Below are 14,617 nucleotides of genomic sequence, written 5' to 3'. Positions count from 1 at the left end.
TGGGAGGGGACTGGGAAGGGATTGGGAGGGACTGGGGGGCACTGGGAGGGACTGGAGGGACTGGGGGGCACTGGGAGGGGACTGGGAGGGCACTGGGAGGGACTGGGAGGGGACTGGGAGGGACTGGAGGGACTGGGAAGGGGTTAGGTGGGAACTGGGAGGTCCCAGTTCCAAACTGGGGGTCACTGGTTTAAATTGGGAGGTCCCAGTTCCAAACTGGGGGTCACTGGTTTAAATTGGGAGGTCCCAGTTCCAAACTGGGGGTCACTGGTTTAAATTGGGGGGTCCCAGTTCCGAACTGGGGGTCACTGGTTTATTCTGGGAGGTCCCAGTTCCAAACTGGGGGTCACTGGTTTAAATTGGGAGGGTTCCCAGTTCCAAACTGGGGGTCACTGGTTTGAACTGGCGCGTCCCCCGCGGCCAGCAGGGGGCGCCTCCCGCGCCGCCAAGCTCCGCCCACTCTGCGGGCCATCTCGGCCCCGCCCCCCTTTCCCATTGGCCGCCGGTGACGTCACCCCGCAGAGCCCCCGCCCTCTGCGGGCCTCGATGTGGGCGGGGTCTCCCGGACCGGAAGTACCCTCCGAAGCGCTTCCGGCGGCGCCGGAAGCCGGAAGTCGCCGCCGGGGGGGGGCGCGAGAGCGGCCGCGAGAGCGAGTGAGGGGCCAAAGGGGGGGGAGGGGCGGATTTGGGGGGTCCTGGGGGGGGGGGTTGGGGGGGGTCTGGGCGGGTCTTGGGGCCCCACGGAGAGATCTGGGAGGGGCTGGGGGGGCTTTAAAGGGGGTTTGGCTGGGGGGGACCCTGGAGGGAGGATGGAGGGGCTGGGGGGGGATTAGGGGGAGTCTGGGGGGGCTTTGAGGGGGGGATGGGGGGGTTTGGGGTTCCCGAGGGTGGATTTCGGGAGGGTCTCAGGACCCCCGCGGTGACCCCTCCCACCTCCCCCCCCCCCCCCCAAAGCCCCCCCGGGATGTCGCAGCCCCCGGAGCCCCCCCCGGGGGGGCCCCCCCCGGCGGCAGAAGGAGGAGGAGGACGAAGAGGAAGAGGAGGAGGAGGAAGGGGGGGAAGGACCCCCCGGGACCCCCCCCGGGACCTCCCCCCAGCCCCGGCCCAAGGGCTCCGTGTGTGAGTGGGGAAGGGCTCCTGGGGGGGGTTGGGGGGGGGTTCCCTGGGGTAATTTTGGAGGGGAGGATCCTTGGGACCCCTTGGGTGCTCTGGGACCCCTGGGGGTCCCCGTGGGTGTCTGGCGGGTCCCTCTGTGTCCCCCCCAGACCAGGTGGGGTCCCTCGGGGTGTCCTGGGGGTCCCCCCAGACTATTTGGGGGTCCCTACGAGTCCCGCCCTGTCCCCTGTGTCCCTCTAGACCGGGTGGGCTCCCTGTGGGGTGTCACTGTGTCCCCCCACGTCCCCCCAGACCGGGTGGGCTCCCGGCTCTGCAGGCACTGCCCAATCATGTTCTGGGGGTCCCTCTATGTCCCCCCCGGCTGACCCCATCCCCCCATGTCCCTGTGTCCCCCCCAGACCGGGTGGGGTGTCTCTGTGTCCCCCCCTGACTGACCCCATTCCCCCATATCCCCCAGACCGGGTGGGGTCCCTGTGGGGTGTCACTGTGTCCCCCCATGTCCCCCCCACGTCCCCCAGACCGGGTGGGCTCCCTGTGGGGTCTTTCTGTGTCCCCCCTGACTGACCCCATCCCCCCATGTCCCCCCCAGACCAGGTAGGGTCCCTGTGGGGTGTCCCTGTGTCCCCCCCTGACTGACCCCGTCCTCCCCCCCTATTCCCCAGACCAGGTGGGGTGTCCCTGTGTCCCCCCTGACTGACCCTGTCCCCCCATATCCCCCCAGACCGGGTGGGCTCGCAGCGCTGCGGGCGCTGCCTGATCCCATTCTGGGGGTCCCCCCTGACTGACCCCGTCCCCCCATATCCCCCTGTCCCCCCAGACCGGGTGGGTCCCTGTGGGGTGTCCCTGTGTCCCCCCTGACTGACCCTGTCCCCCCCATATCCCCCTGTGTCCCCCCAGACCAGGTGGGCTCGCGGCGCTGCGGGCGCTGCCTGATCCCGTTCTGGGGGTCCCCCCTGACTGACCCCGTCCCCCCATATCCCCCTGTCCCCCCAGACTGGGTGGGCTCCCTGTGGGGTCCCTCTGTGCCCCCCATGACTGACCCCGTCCCCCCATATCCCCCTGTCCCCCCAGACCGGGTGGGCTCCCGGCGCTCCGGGCGCTGCCTGATCCCGTTCCGGGGGTTCCCCCTGGCTGACCCCGTCCCCTCATATCCCCCCAGACCGGGTGGGTTCCCAGCACTGCTGGCGCTGCCTGATCCCGTTCTGGGGGTTCCTCCCTGGCTCACCCCGTCCCCCCATATCCCCGCAGACCGGGTGGGCTCCCGGCACTGCTGGCGCTGCCTGATCCCGTTCTGGGGGTCCCTCATGGCTGACCCCGTCCCCCCATATCCCCCCCTGTCCCCGCAGACCGGGTGGGCTCGCGGCGCTGCGGGCGCTGCCTGATCACGTTCCCGGACGCGGCCTTCGCCGCCCGCCACGCCAAGCGGCAGCACCCGCGGGACTTCGCGGCGGCGGCGCTGCGCGGGGCCCTCTTCGTCTGCTTCGTCTGCTCCCGCCCCTTCGGCTCCTCCCCGGCCCTGCTGCGCCACCAGCGCGGACACGCCCACCCGGACACGCCCCCGCGGACACGCCCCGCGCCGCGCCACGCCCACCCCGAGCCGGCCACGCCCCCCAAGGCGGCCCCGCCCGGGCTGGCCTGCACCGAGTGCGGGCGCGCCTTCGCCAGGGAGGGGGCCCTGCACCGGCACTACATCCGCCACGCCCGAGGGGAGCTCTGAGGGGCGGGGGCCTGCCCGGGAAAAGGGGCGGGGCCGAGTGGAGGGGCGTGGACGCTGGGGGAGGGGGCGGGGCCTGTTTGGAAGGGGGCGCGGTCAACGGAGGAGGGTGTGGCCTGTGCTGCGGGGTGTGGTCAAAAAAATGGGTGTGGCCTATTCGGTCAAGTGGCTTATTTTGGGGGGTGTGGTCATTAAAGGGGGTGTGGCCTCTTTGGAGGAAACGCGGCCTATTAAAGGAGGCGTGGCCTGCTTGGAGGGGTGTGGTCTATAAAGAGGGTGTGGCCACTTTGGAGGGGTGTGGTCTCTGAAAGAGGGCGTGGCCAGTTTGGAGGGGGCGTGGCTTCCTGCCCTCTGGCGCCACCCGGTGGTGAGGAATAATAATAACAAAAAAGCAGCGGCGGCTCCTGATTGGTTGGTTGTAAAGGGGGGGAGGGGCGATGACGTCATTGCGTGTGAGAGGGTGGGGGCGGAGCTTCAGGGTGACGGTATGACGTCACACCCCCCCGGAGGCAGTGGGGGGATGACGTCACTCTCGTGGCCGTGACGTCACCCCCGCATCGACGACACCACGCCCTGGCGTTATGACATCACTTCCTGTTGATGACATCACGTCCTCCACGGCCACGCCACGCCCCCCCCTCCCCCCTCCACAGCCTCCTCGATGACATCACGACCCCTACAATGACATCACAACCTCCCTGATGACACCGTGAACACCTGGGTGACATCACGACCCCCTTGATGATGTCATAACCCCCTCGATGACATCACAAACTGCTCAATGACATCATAGCGCCCCGGTGACATCACAACCTTCTTGGTGACATCACAACCCCCCGATGACATCACAACCCGCTCAATGACATCACACCCCCTCGATGACATCACAACCCTCTCGGTGACATCACAACCCCTCCGATGACGTCAGAACCCCCCTCCAATCACATCCTCGATGACGTCACCCCCCCCCCATTACCCACCCAGTGATGTCATCACCCGACTCTCCTTCCTCCTCCTCCTCCTCCTCCTCCTCCTCCTCCCCGGCCAAGTTTGGGACAAGAGGTGGGCGGGGCGTGTCCCAGGCCGTGTGGGCGTGTCCCTGGCTGGGTGGGCGTGTCCCTGGCCGTGTGGGCGTGTCCCCGGGCCCGTCCCCGCCCGCTCAGAGCTCGCCCCGGGCGTGCAGCATGTAGTGCTCGTGCAGCTCGGCCACCAGCCCGAAGGCCCCGGGGCACTCGGTGCAGCGGAACGGGGGCGGGGGGGAGGGGCTGGGCGGGGGGGGAGGGGCCTGCCGGCGGGGCGGGGGAGGGGTGGGCGGCGGGGAGGGCCCGGGGGGGCTGCGGGGGCGGCGGCGGCGGCCGTGCTCGCAGCGGTGGGCGCCCAGGGCGGCGGGGGCGGCGAAGCCCAGCCCGCACTCGGCGCAGATGTAGTGGAACTTGAAAGGGGGGGAGGGGCCGGCCGGGATGGAGGGGGCGGGGCCGCCGCGGGGGGGCGGGGCGGGGGGCGGGGGGGCGTGGCCCTGGGGGGCGCTTGCGGCCCACGTGGTAGCTGCGGTGCACCTTGAGCGCCCGGGAGGTGCCGAAGCCCCGCCCGCACTCGGGGCACTTGTGCCACTCCCCCGCCCCTCCCCCCCCCCCCACCGCGGCGGCCGCTCCCCGCTGACCCTCCCCCCCCCGGCCCGGCCCCGCCCCTGCCGGGCTCGACCCCCCTCCCCCACCCACCCCGCCGCCGCCGGGATCCCCCTCCCCCACTCCGGAGTCCAGGAACGGCCGAGGCTCCTCCCCCGGGGGGCGGGTCCGGGCACCTGTGGGGGTGGGGGAGGGGTCAGTGGGGGGAGGGGTCAGTGGGGGGAGGGGTCCGAAGAAAAATGGGAGGGGGGAAGGAGAAATAGGGGGGAGGGGGGTCAATGGAGTTGACAGGGTGGGGGAGGGGTCAATGGGGGGAGGGGTCAGTGGGGGGAGGGGTCAGTGGGGGGAGGGGTCCGTAGAAAAACTGGGGGGGGGAAGGGGAAATGGGGAGGAGGGGGGTCAATAGAAATGACAAGGTGGGGGAGGGGTCAATGGGGGAGAGGTTGGAGGAGGGGCAAAAAGGGGTGGGGGAGGGGTCCCTGGGGGTGTCCCCCGGGGCGGGGGAGGGGCGGTACCTGCGCAGCCGTTGGCGGGGGGGGAGGGGGGGGCCGCTCTCCCCCGACGACACCGACGTGGCCTCGGACTCGGAGTCCTCATCCTCGGGGGGGCTGCAGGGGGCGGGGTTACGGTGTTGGCCACGCCCACGCCCGCCCAGGCCACGCCCACGCTCCAGGCCACGCCCACGGCCACTGGAAGCCACGTCCCCCTCTCACCGCTGGCCGCTCGCTCCTCGTCGTCTTCTTCCTCTTCCTCCTCCTCCTCTTCCTCCTCCTCCTCCTCCTCCTCGAAGGCTCCGTCCTCGCTCCCGCCCGGGCCCCGCCCAGCCGCCATCATGGCCGCCCTGCGCCGCCAGGGGGCGCCGCCGTCACCGGGGACACGCCCACAATGCGTCAGGCCCCGCCCACCGCGAGTCAGGCCACGCCCCTCCCGCAACACCCACCCACAACAGGCTCCGCCCACCGGGTCACAGGCCACGCCCAGCGTTCCACAAGCCCCTCCTACCACCCAGACCCCTCCTGCAACCCGCAGGCCCCTCCCACCGCCCCACAAGCCCCTCCCACTCCCAAGCCCCCCGTACCCCACCCCCCGCCCCAGAAGTCCCTCCCACCTCCCCAAAAGCCCCTCCCACCCTCAGAAGCCCCTCCCACCCTCAGAAGCCCCTCCCACACATCCCAGGCCCCTCCCATGCCCATCCAAGCCCCTCCCACCCCCCAGCCCCCCATCCCTTCCCCTCTCACTCCAGGCCCCTCCCACCACCTCACAAGCCCCTCCCACTGTTACACAAGCCCCGCCTCCACCCCGCACCCCCCTCCCACCACCCCGCAAGCCCCTCCCACCCCCAACCCCCCCTCCACACCCCCCGCCCCCCTTCCCCACCGCCCCACAGGCCCCTCCCACCGCCCCACAAGCCCCTCCCACCCCCTCCTTTCCCTCCCCCCCCCCTCCCCCGCCATCCCACAATGCCCCGCGCCGCCCCACCCCCCCTCCTCTCCGTTACCCCGCCGGGGGGCGCTGTCCCCGCCGCCATCCCACAATGCCCCGCGCGGCCCCTCCCCCCTCCCCCTCCCCTCCCCTCCCCTCCCCCCCCCGGCCGCGCTCACCCCTCGGAGCCGCTCCCGGACCCGCCGCCGCCGCCGCCGCGCGGCGCATGCGCGGGGGGGCGTGGCTTTGGGACCTGAGGGGGCGTGGCCCGCGTCGCGACACGCCCCTCCCACCTCCTTCCCCTAAAAGCTCCGCCCACCGAGCTCCGCGGCGCTCCCTGGTGGAGGCGGGAGTGTGTGTGTGGGGGGGGGAGGGTGTCACGTGGAGCGGGCGACACGTGACAAGGAGGGGGACACGTGACCGGGGTGGGGGGGGGAGGGGAGGGGGGGAGGACGGGCACGTGACCGGGATCGAAAACAACCCCGTGTGTGTGTGGGGGGGGGGAGGGTGTCACGTGGAGCGGGCGACACGTGACAAGGAGGGGGGACACGTGACCGGGGTGGGGGGGGGAGGGAGGGGAGGGGGGGAGGACGGGCACGTGACCGGGATCGAAAACAACCCCCAAAATTCCGCCCCCGCGGGAGCGAAACTGGGACGTGGGAGCGGGAATTTGGGGGGGAGGGGCGGGGGGAGGAGGAGGGGGGGGGGAACACCCCCGAAATTCGGGGGAGCGGACACTTGGGGGGGGGGGAGGGGACACTGGGGGGGGAGAGGGGACACTTAGGGGGAGGGGGGGGGGGATGGGACCCCCAAATTGAGGGGGTGGAAAAGGGGGGGAGACCCCAAATTTGAGGGGGGGGGGGAGGGGAGAGGAGAACAGGGGACGCCCCCCACCCCTCCCCCCCCCTCCGAATGTGGGGGGGCTGAGACCCCCAAGTCTTGGGGGAGGGGGGAAACAGGGGAGCCCAAAAATCTGTGGGGCTGGGACGGGGGGAACCCCCAAAATCTGCGGGGCCCAGACTGGGGTGAGCCCCAAAAATCTGTGGGGCGGGGACAGGAGGAGCCCTGAATTTATGGGGCCTGGAGACCCCCCAGATCTGTGGGTCAGGGACAGGGGGGACCCCAGTCAATGGGGGGGGGGGGCCCAGATATGGGGGACCCCAAATCTGTGGGGCCTGGGAACAGGGAACCCTCAAATATATGGGGCAGGGACTGGGGGGATCCTGAATCTGTGGGGCCGAGATATGGGAGACCCCAAACTCTGGGACAGGGGCGACCCCAAATCCCGGGTCCAGGACAGGGGGACCCCAAATCCTGTGGCTGGGCAAAGGGGGACCCCAAATCTCTGGGTCAGGGACAGGGGAGACCCCCAATCTGTGGGTCAGGGGTGACCCCAAAGCCGAGTCCAGGCCAGGGGGACCCCAAATCTCTGGGTCAGGGACAGGGGGAGACCACCAATTTATGGGTCAGGGGCAGGGGGGACCCCAATTTATGGGGCGGGGGGTGACCCCCAAAGCCAAGGGACCCCAAATCTCTGGGTCAGGAGCAGGGGGGACCCCCCAATTTATGGGTCAGGGGTGACCCCAAATCCAGTGTCAGGGACAGGGAGACCCCAAATCTCTGGGTCAGGAGCAGGGGGGGACCCCCAATTTATGGGTCAGGAGCGACCCCAAATCTTGTATCTGGTACAACGAGCGACCCCCAATTTATGGATTGGGGTGACCCCAAAACCATGTCAGGGACAGGGGGCCCCAAATCTCTGGGTCAGGGACAGGAGGGACCTCAATCTGTGGGTCAGGGGTGACCCCCAAAGCCAAGTCCAGGCCAGGAGGACCCCAAATCTCTGGGTCAGGGGTGACCCCAAATCTCTGGGTCGAGGACAGGGGACCACCAAATCTCTGGGTCAGGGGTGACCCCCAATTTATGGGTCAGGGGTGACCCCAAATCTCTGGGTCAGGGGTGACCCCCCAATCTGTGGGTCAGGGGTGACCCCAAAGCCGCGTCCCCCGTCGCCCCGCGGGGGTCAGTGGGGCAGAGGTGGGGGTGGGGCCGCCCGTGGGGTGCCCATAATTGGGGGGGGGCGGGGGGCGGGTGCCCCACATTCCTGGGCCGGGCCGCCGCCCCTCCCCCACCGCGCCCCGCTAATTGGGTGGGGGGCGGGAAGGGTGTGGGGTTTTTTTGGGGGGGGTGGTGGGGCGCGGATAAAGGGGACCCCCCGGGCCGGGGCCCCCCCGCACCCACCCAGGATGGAGCGGGGGCTGCGGCTGCTGCTGCTCGGCGCCGTCCTCGGGGGTGCGCCCGGGGGGGGGCCCGGGGGGGGCTATGGGGGGGCTGGGGGGGGATATGGGTGTGCTGGGGGGTGCTATGGAGGCTGGGGGGGGGATATGGGGTGCTATGGGGGGGCTGGGGGGGGGCTATGGGGTGCTATGGGTGCTATAGGGGGCTGGGGGGTCCTAGCTGGGGGAGGATATGGGGTGCTATAGGGGGGTTGGGGGGGCTGGAGGGTCCTACGGGGGGGGGGATCTCTGGGGGTGCTATGGGGGGCTGAGGGGGCCTGGGGGGGTCCTATAGGGTGAGGGGGGGGGGTCTATGGGGTGCTGGGGGGGTCTGTGGGGTCCTATGGGTAAAAAAGGAGGCTGGGGGGTCCTATGGGTGCTAGGGGGTGCTGGGGGGTCCTATGGGTGCTAGGGGGGGGGCTGGGGGGGGGGCTGGGGGGGGTCCTATGGGTGCTATAGGGGGGCTGGGGGGGTCTATGGGGTGCCGGGGGGTGCTGGGGGGTCCTATGGGTGCTATAGGGGGCTGGGGGGGTCTATGGGGTGCTATGGGGCGCTATGGGGTGCTGGGGGGGTCTGTGAGGGATCCCATGGGTGCTGTGGGGTCTATGGGGGTCCCATGGGTGCTATGGGGCGCTATGGGGTGCTGGGGGGGTCTGTGAGGGATCCCATGGGTGCTATGGGGCGCTGGAGGTGCTGTGGGGCTCTATGGGGTCTTGGTGGGGGGGAGTATGGGGGTCCCGTGGGTGCTATGGGGTGAGGGGGGGGGTCCCATGGGTACTCTGGGGTTCTATGGGGTGCTGAGGGGGGCAGGGGGGCTCCTATGGGTCAGGGGGTGCTCGGGGGGGGGTCCTGTGGCTGCCATGGGGTGCTCTGGGGGCTCTCGGGGGGGCTGGGGGGTGCTATAGGGTGGGGGGGTGTTATGGGGTCCCCTGGGTGCTATAGGGGTCGTTATGGGGCTGGGGGGGTGCTATAGGGTATGTGGGGGTGCTATAGGGGGGCTATAGGGGTCGTTATGGGGCTGGGGGGGGTGCTATAGGGTGTGGGGGGGTGCTATAGGGGGGCTATAGGGGTCGTTATGGGGCTGGGGGGGGTGCTATAGGGTGTGGGGGGGGTGCTATAGGGTGGGGGGATGTTTTGGGGTCCCCTGGGTGCTATAGGGTCGCTATAGGGGTCGTTATGGGCCTGGGGGGGTGCTATAGGGTGGGGGGATGTTTTGGGGTCCCCTGGGTGCTATAGGGTCGCTATAGGGGTCGTTATGGGCCTGGGGGGGTGCTATAGGGTGGGGGGATGTTTTGGGGTCCCATGGGTGCTATAGGGGGCTATAGGGGTCGTTATGGGGCTGGGGGGGGTGCTATAGGGTGTGGGGGGGGGTGCTATAGGGCGGGGGGGTGTTATGGGGGTCCCCTGGGTGCCGGGGGGGTTCCCAGCCCCCCCTTTTGACCCCCCCCCCCTCTCTCCCCCCCACAGCCTTGTCTCGCCCCTTCACCGCCGCCCCCACCCCCCCCCTCGGGCGACCCCCCTCGATGTCCCTTCGCCGCCCCTCCCCCCCCGCCCACCCCTCCCCCGCTGCCCCCGGACTGCGACCCCCCCGGAGGGGGGAGGGGCCGGCGCCCGTGACGTCACCGCCGATGACGTCACCGAGGAGCGGCTCCGGGCCACCAACTGCGGGGGGGGCACCGGGACCCCCGGAAGTGGCCACCGAGACCCCCGGAGGGGCCACTGAGACCCCCGGAGGTGACAATGGGGGGGTGGGCCCCGGGAGGGGGACGACGTGGAGATGGCGGGGACGGAGGGACCGGGGGCCACCAACTGCTCCGGGGACACCGAGGGACACGTCAACGAGGTCCATGAAGGGGCCACCACCCCGGGGGGACTGGTCACTGCGGCCCCAGGAGGGGACAAGGTGCTGGTGGCCACCGGCAGTGACGTCATCGTGGAGGGGGACACCAGAACCAGCTGTGACCAGTGGCCTTGGGGACACTTCAGGACACGTCAATGAGGTCCATGAAGGTGCCACCACCCCGGTTGGACTGGTCACCCCAACCCCAGCAGGTGACACGGCCGCGGTGGCCCATGGTGGGGACGTGGTTATGGAAGGGACGGACCAGCCCAGTGTCACCAACGACCCCGGGGACACTTTGGGACACCTCAATGAGGTCTACGGAGATGCCACCACCCCGGCTGGACCTGTCCCTACACCCCCAGGAGGGGACAAGGTGCTGGTGGCCACTGGCAGTGACGTCATCGCAGACCAGCCCGGTGTCACCAGTGACCCCAGTGACACTTTGGGACACCTCAACGAGGTCTCTGAAGGTGCCACCACCCCCGGTTGGACTGGTCACCCCCAACCCCAGCAGGTGACAAGGTGCTGGTGGCCACTGGTGGGGACGTGGTTATGGAGGGGACACCAGAACTGGGTGTCACCAACAACCCCAAGGACACTTCGGGACACGTCAATGAGGTCCACGAAGGTGCCACCACCCCGGTTGGACTGGTCACCCCCAACCCCAGCAGGGGACAGCCCGATGGTGGCCCACGGCGGGGACGTCGTCCTGGAGGGGAGGGACCGTCCCGGTGCCACCAACTGCTCTGGGGACACCGAGGGACACGTCAACGAGGTCCATGAAGGGGCCACCACCCTGGGGGCCGCTGTCACCCCACCCCAGGGAGGGGACAAGGTGCTGGTGGCCACCCCTGGGCACGTGATGGTGGAGGGGACAGACCAGCCCGGTGTCACCAACGACCCTGGGGACACCGAGGGACACCTCAACGAGGTCTATGAAGGTGCCACCACCCCCGGTTGGACTGGTCACCCCAACCCCAGGAGGGGACAAGGTGCTGGTGGCCACTGGTGGGGACGTCATCCTGGAGGGGACACCAGAACCGGGTGTCACTGGTGACCCCGGGGACACTTTGGGACACGTCACCAAGGTCTATGAAGGTGCCACCACCCCGGGGGGACTGGTCACCCCAACCCCAGGACGTGACACGGCCGCGGTGGCCCACGGTGGGGACGTGGTTATGGAGGGGACAGACAAGCCCAGTGTCACTGGTGACCCCAGGGACACTTTGGGACACGTCAACGAGGTCCATGAAGGTGCCACCACCCCGGGGGGACTGGTCACCCCAACCCCAGGAGGGGACAAGGTGCTGGTGGCCACCGGCAGTGACGTCCTTGTGGAGGGGACACCAGAACCAGGTGTGACCAGTGGCCTTGGGGACACTTTGGGACACCTCAGTGAGGTCTCCAGAGATGCCACCACCCCCGGTGTCCCCCGTCCCCACGTCCCCAGCAGGTGACAGCCCGATGGTGGCCCACGGCGGGGACGTCGTCCTGGAGGGGAGGGACCGTCCCGGTGCCACCAACTGCTCTGGGGACACCGAGGGACACGTCAATGAGGTCTACGAAGGTGCCACCACCCCAGTGGGACTGGTCACCCCAACCCCAGGAGGGGACAAGGTGCTGGTGGCCACCGGCAGTGATGTCATCGCAGACCAGCCCGGTGTCACCGGTGACCCCAGGGACACTTTGGGACACGTCAACGAGGTCCATGAAGGTGCCACCACCCCGGTTGGAATTGTCCCCACGTCCCCAGCAGGTGACAAGGTGCTGGTGGCCACCCCTGGGGACGTGGTTATGGAGGGGACGGACCAGCCCGGTGTCACCAGTGACCCCAGTGACACTTTGGGACACGTCAACGAGGTCTACGAAGGTGCCACCACCCTGGTTGGACTGGTCACCCCAACCCCAGGAGGGGACAAGGTGCTGGTGGCCACCGGCAGTGACGTCCTTGTGGAGGGGGACACCAGAACCAGCTGTGACCAGTGGCCTTGGGGACACTTTGGGACACGTCAATGAGGTCCATGAAGGGGCCACCACCCCGGCTGGACTGGTCACCACGTCCATAGGAGGGGGACAAGGTGCTGGTGGCCACCGGCAGTGATGTCATCCTGGAGGGGACAGAGAGTCCCCACGTCCCCCACCTGCCCCGGGGCCACTCCTGGACGTGCCACCCCCCCCCCCCGTGGTGGCCACCACCCCCCCCTGTAGTGGCCACCACGTCCCTGAGGGGCGACAGTGTCATGGTGGCCCCGGGGGGGGGACATCGCCCCTGGGGGGGGTCGGGGGTCCCCGACTGCTCCGGGGACACTTCGGGGGTCCCCAGAGGTGCCACCTCGCCCCCCTCCCCCGTGGTGGCCACCGCCCCCGCCGTGGTGGCCACCACGTCCCCCCGGGGCGACACCGTCATGGTGGCCCCGGGGGGGGGACATCGCCCTGGGGGGGGTCGGAGGGTCCCGGGGCCCCCCCCCGAGGTGGGGGGGTGGGGACAAGGAGGGGGACGCCTCGCCCCCTTTGCCCCGCCCCCACCACCCCCGCCGGCGTCGCCGCCCCTCCCCCCACCCGCTGCGCCCCTCCCCCGCCCCGCCCCGCCCCCAACGTCTTCCCGGTCACGGCCGCCCCTCCCCCACGGGGCCCCCCCGGGGTTTCTGGTTCCTCCCCCTCCCTCTCGCCCCTCCCCCTCCTGCTCCTGCTGCTGCCCCTCCCCCCGCTGCTCCTGCCCTGAGCGCCCCTCCCCCACCCCGATATTTATTGTAGGCCCCTCCCCCCTACCTCGTGCTGGACCCCTCCCCCCCCCCCCAAATAAAACATCACTCGACGATTGGTCGCCTCCGCGTGGTCTCAGGGCGGGGGGAGGGGCGGCGGGGACACCTCCTGCCCCTCCCCCACCCCCCCAAACTGCCCCTGCCCCTCCCCCACCCCCCCCCTTTTCCCGGTTTCCTCATTTCCTTCCCCAAAATGGGGAAACTTTGGGGGGTGGGGGGAGGGGTGGGGGGGGGTGAGGGGGTGGGAGGGGCCTCGGACAAGCCCCTCCCCCACCCCGTTATAAGGAGGATGCCCCGGGGGGGGGGGAAGGGAGCAGGACCATGAGCCCCGGGGGGTGGGGGTGGGGCTGGGCCCTGCTCTGGGGGCTGCTGCTGCCAGGTACCCCCTCCCCCACCCTCCGGACCCCTCCCCCGACTCCCCCTCCCCCACCCTGACCCCTCCCCCACCCACCTTGACCCCCTCTCCACTCTGACCCCTCCCCCATCCTCCGCACCCCTCCCCCCCAACCCTCCCCCCCCCCCAACCTTGACCCCCCCCTCCCCCTCTGCCCCTCCCCCACCCTCCGGACCCCTCCCCCTCCTCTGTATATGGAGTGGGCGGGGCCTCCCTCTCCCCCCTCCCCCATTTTTTTGGGGGGGAGGGGGCGTGTCCCACCCCTCCCCCTCCCCCCCCCAGCCCCCGCCCTGCGCTGCCCCCGCTGTGACGTCACCGGCTGCCGCCCCGAGCCCTGCCCCTCCCCCCACGCCGCCTGTCGCCGCACGACCCTCACGACCCTCACAGGTACCCGCGGGGGGGGGGAGGGGAGGGGCCAGAGGTCAAAGGTCACCTCGGGTGATCCCTGACCGCCCCTCCCTCCCCCTCCCCCCAGGGGGCCGGCTGCTGGCGCGGGAGGAGGGGGGTTGTGACGTCATCGGCCCCCCCCGACGTCGTCATCACCTTCCGGTCGCACGGGGAGGTCGTGACCCTGCGCGAGGAGCGCTGGGGGGAGGGGCAGGGGGAGCACAGCCCCTCCCCCACCCCCTCCCCCTCCCCCGCCCCCTCGGGGTCACGTGAGTTCAGATTTAGGGGGGGTTGGGGGAGGGGGTTTTGTGGGCGTGTCCCCGAGGCTCCGCCCCCCTCTGGCTGAGGCTCCACCCCCCCCCCCCCCCTCCTCCGGCCGCTCTCGGGCGCCCCCTGCCGGAAGCGCCCCCCTGTGGGCGTGTCCCCCGCTGAGGCCCCGCCCCTTTCCGGCAGCTCCCTGGCGCCCCCTGCTGTGCCGGACCTGCGACAGCTCCGACGGCTCCTGCGGCGGGCGGCGCCCCCTGGCGGCCGGGACGGGGCCGGAACCGGAAGCGGGGCCGGAACCGGAAGCGGGGCCGGAACCGGAACCGCTGCTCTGCCCCCGGTCACGTGACTCCTGCGTCGACGTCATCGCCCGCGCGCCCGGGCAGGGTGGGGGAGGGGGCAAAGGGGGGGGCGGGGGGAGGGGCGGAGGGGGGAGGGGCCACAGGGGAAGGGGGTGGGATCAATGGGACGGGGGCGGGGCCAGAGGGCGGGTCATGGGTGGGGGAGGGGTGGGGGGTCATGTGTGGGGGGAGGGGCTCTCATGGTGGTGGGGGGGAGGGGTCCTGAGAGGGGGGGGAGGGGCTTCCCCAGGTCCCCTATGTTGGGGGGCGGGTCCCACAGAGGGGGGAGGGGAGTTCTGGGTGCGATGGGGGCGGGGCCACCGTGGGGGGCGGGGCGCCAGGGGCTGGGGGAGGGGTGACCCCGTGACCCCCCCGTGACCCCCCGTGACCCCGCAGAGGGGGAGGGGCGGCTCCGGGGCTGCGGCTCCTTCGGGCCCTGTCGGGGTCTCGTCGCCTTCGACTCCGGGAGCGGC

At 70.7% G+C, this 14,617-nt stretch overlaps 3 protein-coding genes across 3 annotated transcripts; 2 read left to right on the top strand and 1 right to left on the bottom strand.

Annotated features, from left to right (window-relative positions):
- Window positions 1-358: 358 nt before the first annotated feature.
- On the top strand, window positions 359-3,231 carry LOC127465662 (zinc finger protein 576-like; the record flags this gene model as incomplete). Its single annotated transcript, XM_051776167.1, has 3 exons — window positions 359-654; window positions 956-1,119; window positions 2,463-3,231. Coding segments are annotated over 3 exons (831 nt in total), but the record flags the coding sequence as incomplete, so codon positions are not given.
- Window positions 3,232-3,411: 180 nt separating this feature from the next.
- LOC127465661 (basic proline-rich protein-like) lies at window positions 3,412-5,983 on the bottom strand. Its single transcript, XM_051776166.1, has 2 exons — window positions 5,954-5,983; window positions 3,412-4,631 (listed from the first exon to the last, which is right to left on the bottom strand). The coding sequence occupies exons 1-2, from the start codon at window positions 5,981-5,983 to the stop codon at window positions 3,990-3,992; spliced, it is 672 nt and encodes a 223-aa protein (XP_051632126.1). The 3' UTR covers window positions 3,412-3,989.
- A 793-nt stretch (window positions 5,984-6,776) lies between these two features.
- LOC127465665 (nascent polypeptide-associated complex subunit alpha, muscle-specific form-like) lies at window positions 6,777-14,190 on the top strand (the record flags this gene model as incomplete). The annotated part of the gene is made up of 7 exons (XM_051776169.1): window positions 6,777-8,169; window positions 9,621-10,205; window positions 10,668-10,952; window positions 11,579-11,971; window positions 13,435-13,539; window positions 13,628-13,684; window positions 13,993-14,190. Coding segments are annotated over exons 1-7 (1,669 nt in total), but the record flags the coding sequence as incomplete, so codon positions are not given.
- Between the last annotated feature and the right edge of the window lie 427 nt (window positions 14,191-14,617).

Source organism: Manacus candei, unplaced genomic scaffold, assembly GCF_025592945.1.
Source record: "Manacus candei isolate 608988 ecotype Guabito, Panama unplaced genomic scaffold, ASM2559294v1 h1tg000457l, whole genome shotgun sequence".
NCBI classification, from domain to species: domain Eukaryota; kingdom Metazoa; phylum Chordata; class Aves; order Passeriformes; family Pipridae; genus Manacus; species Manacus candei.
Note: the sequence above shows the minus strand (reverse complement) of the source record. Positions and strands in the feature narration are given on the sequence as shown.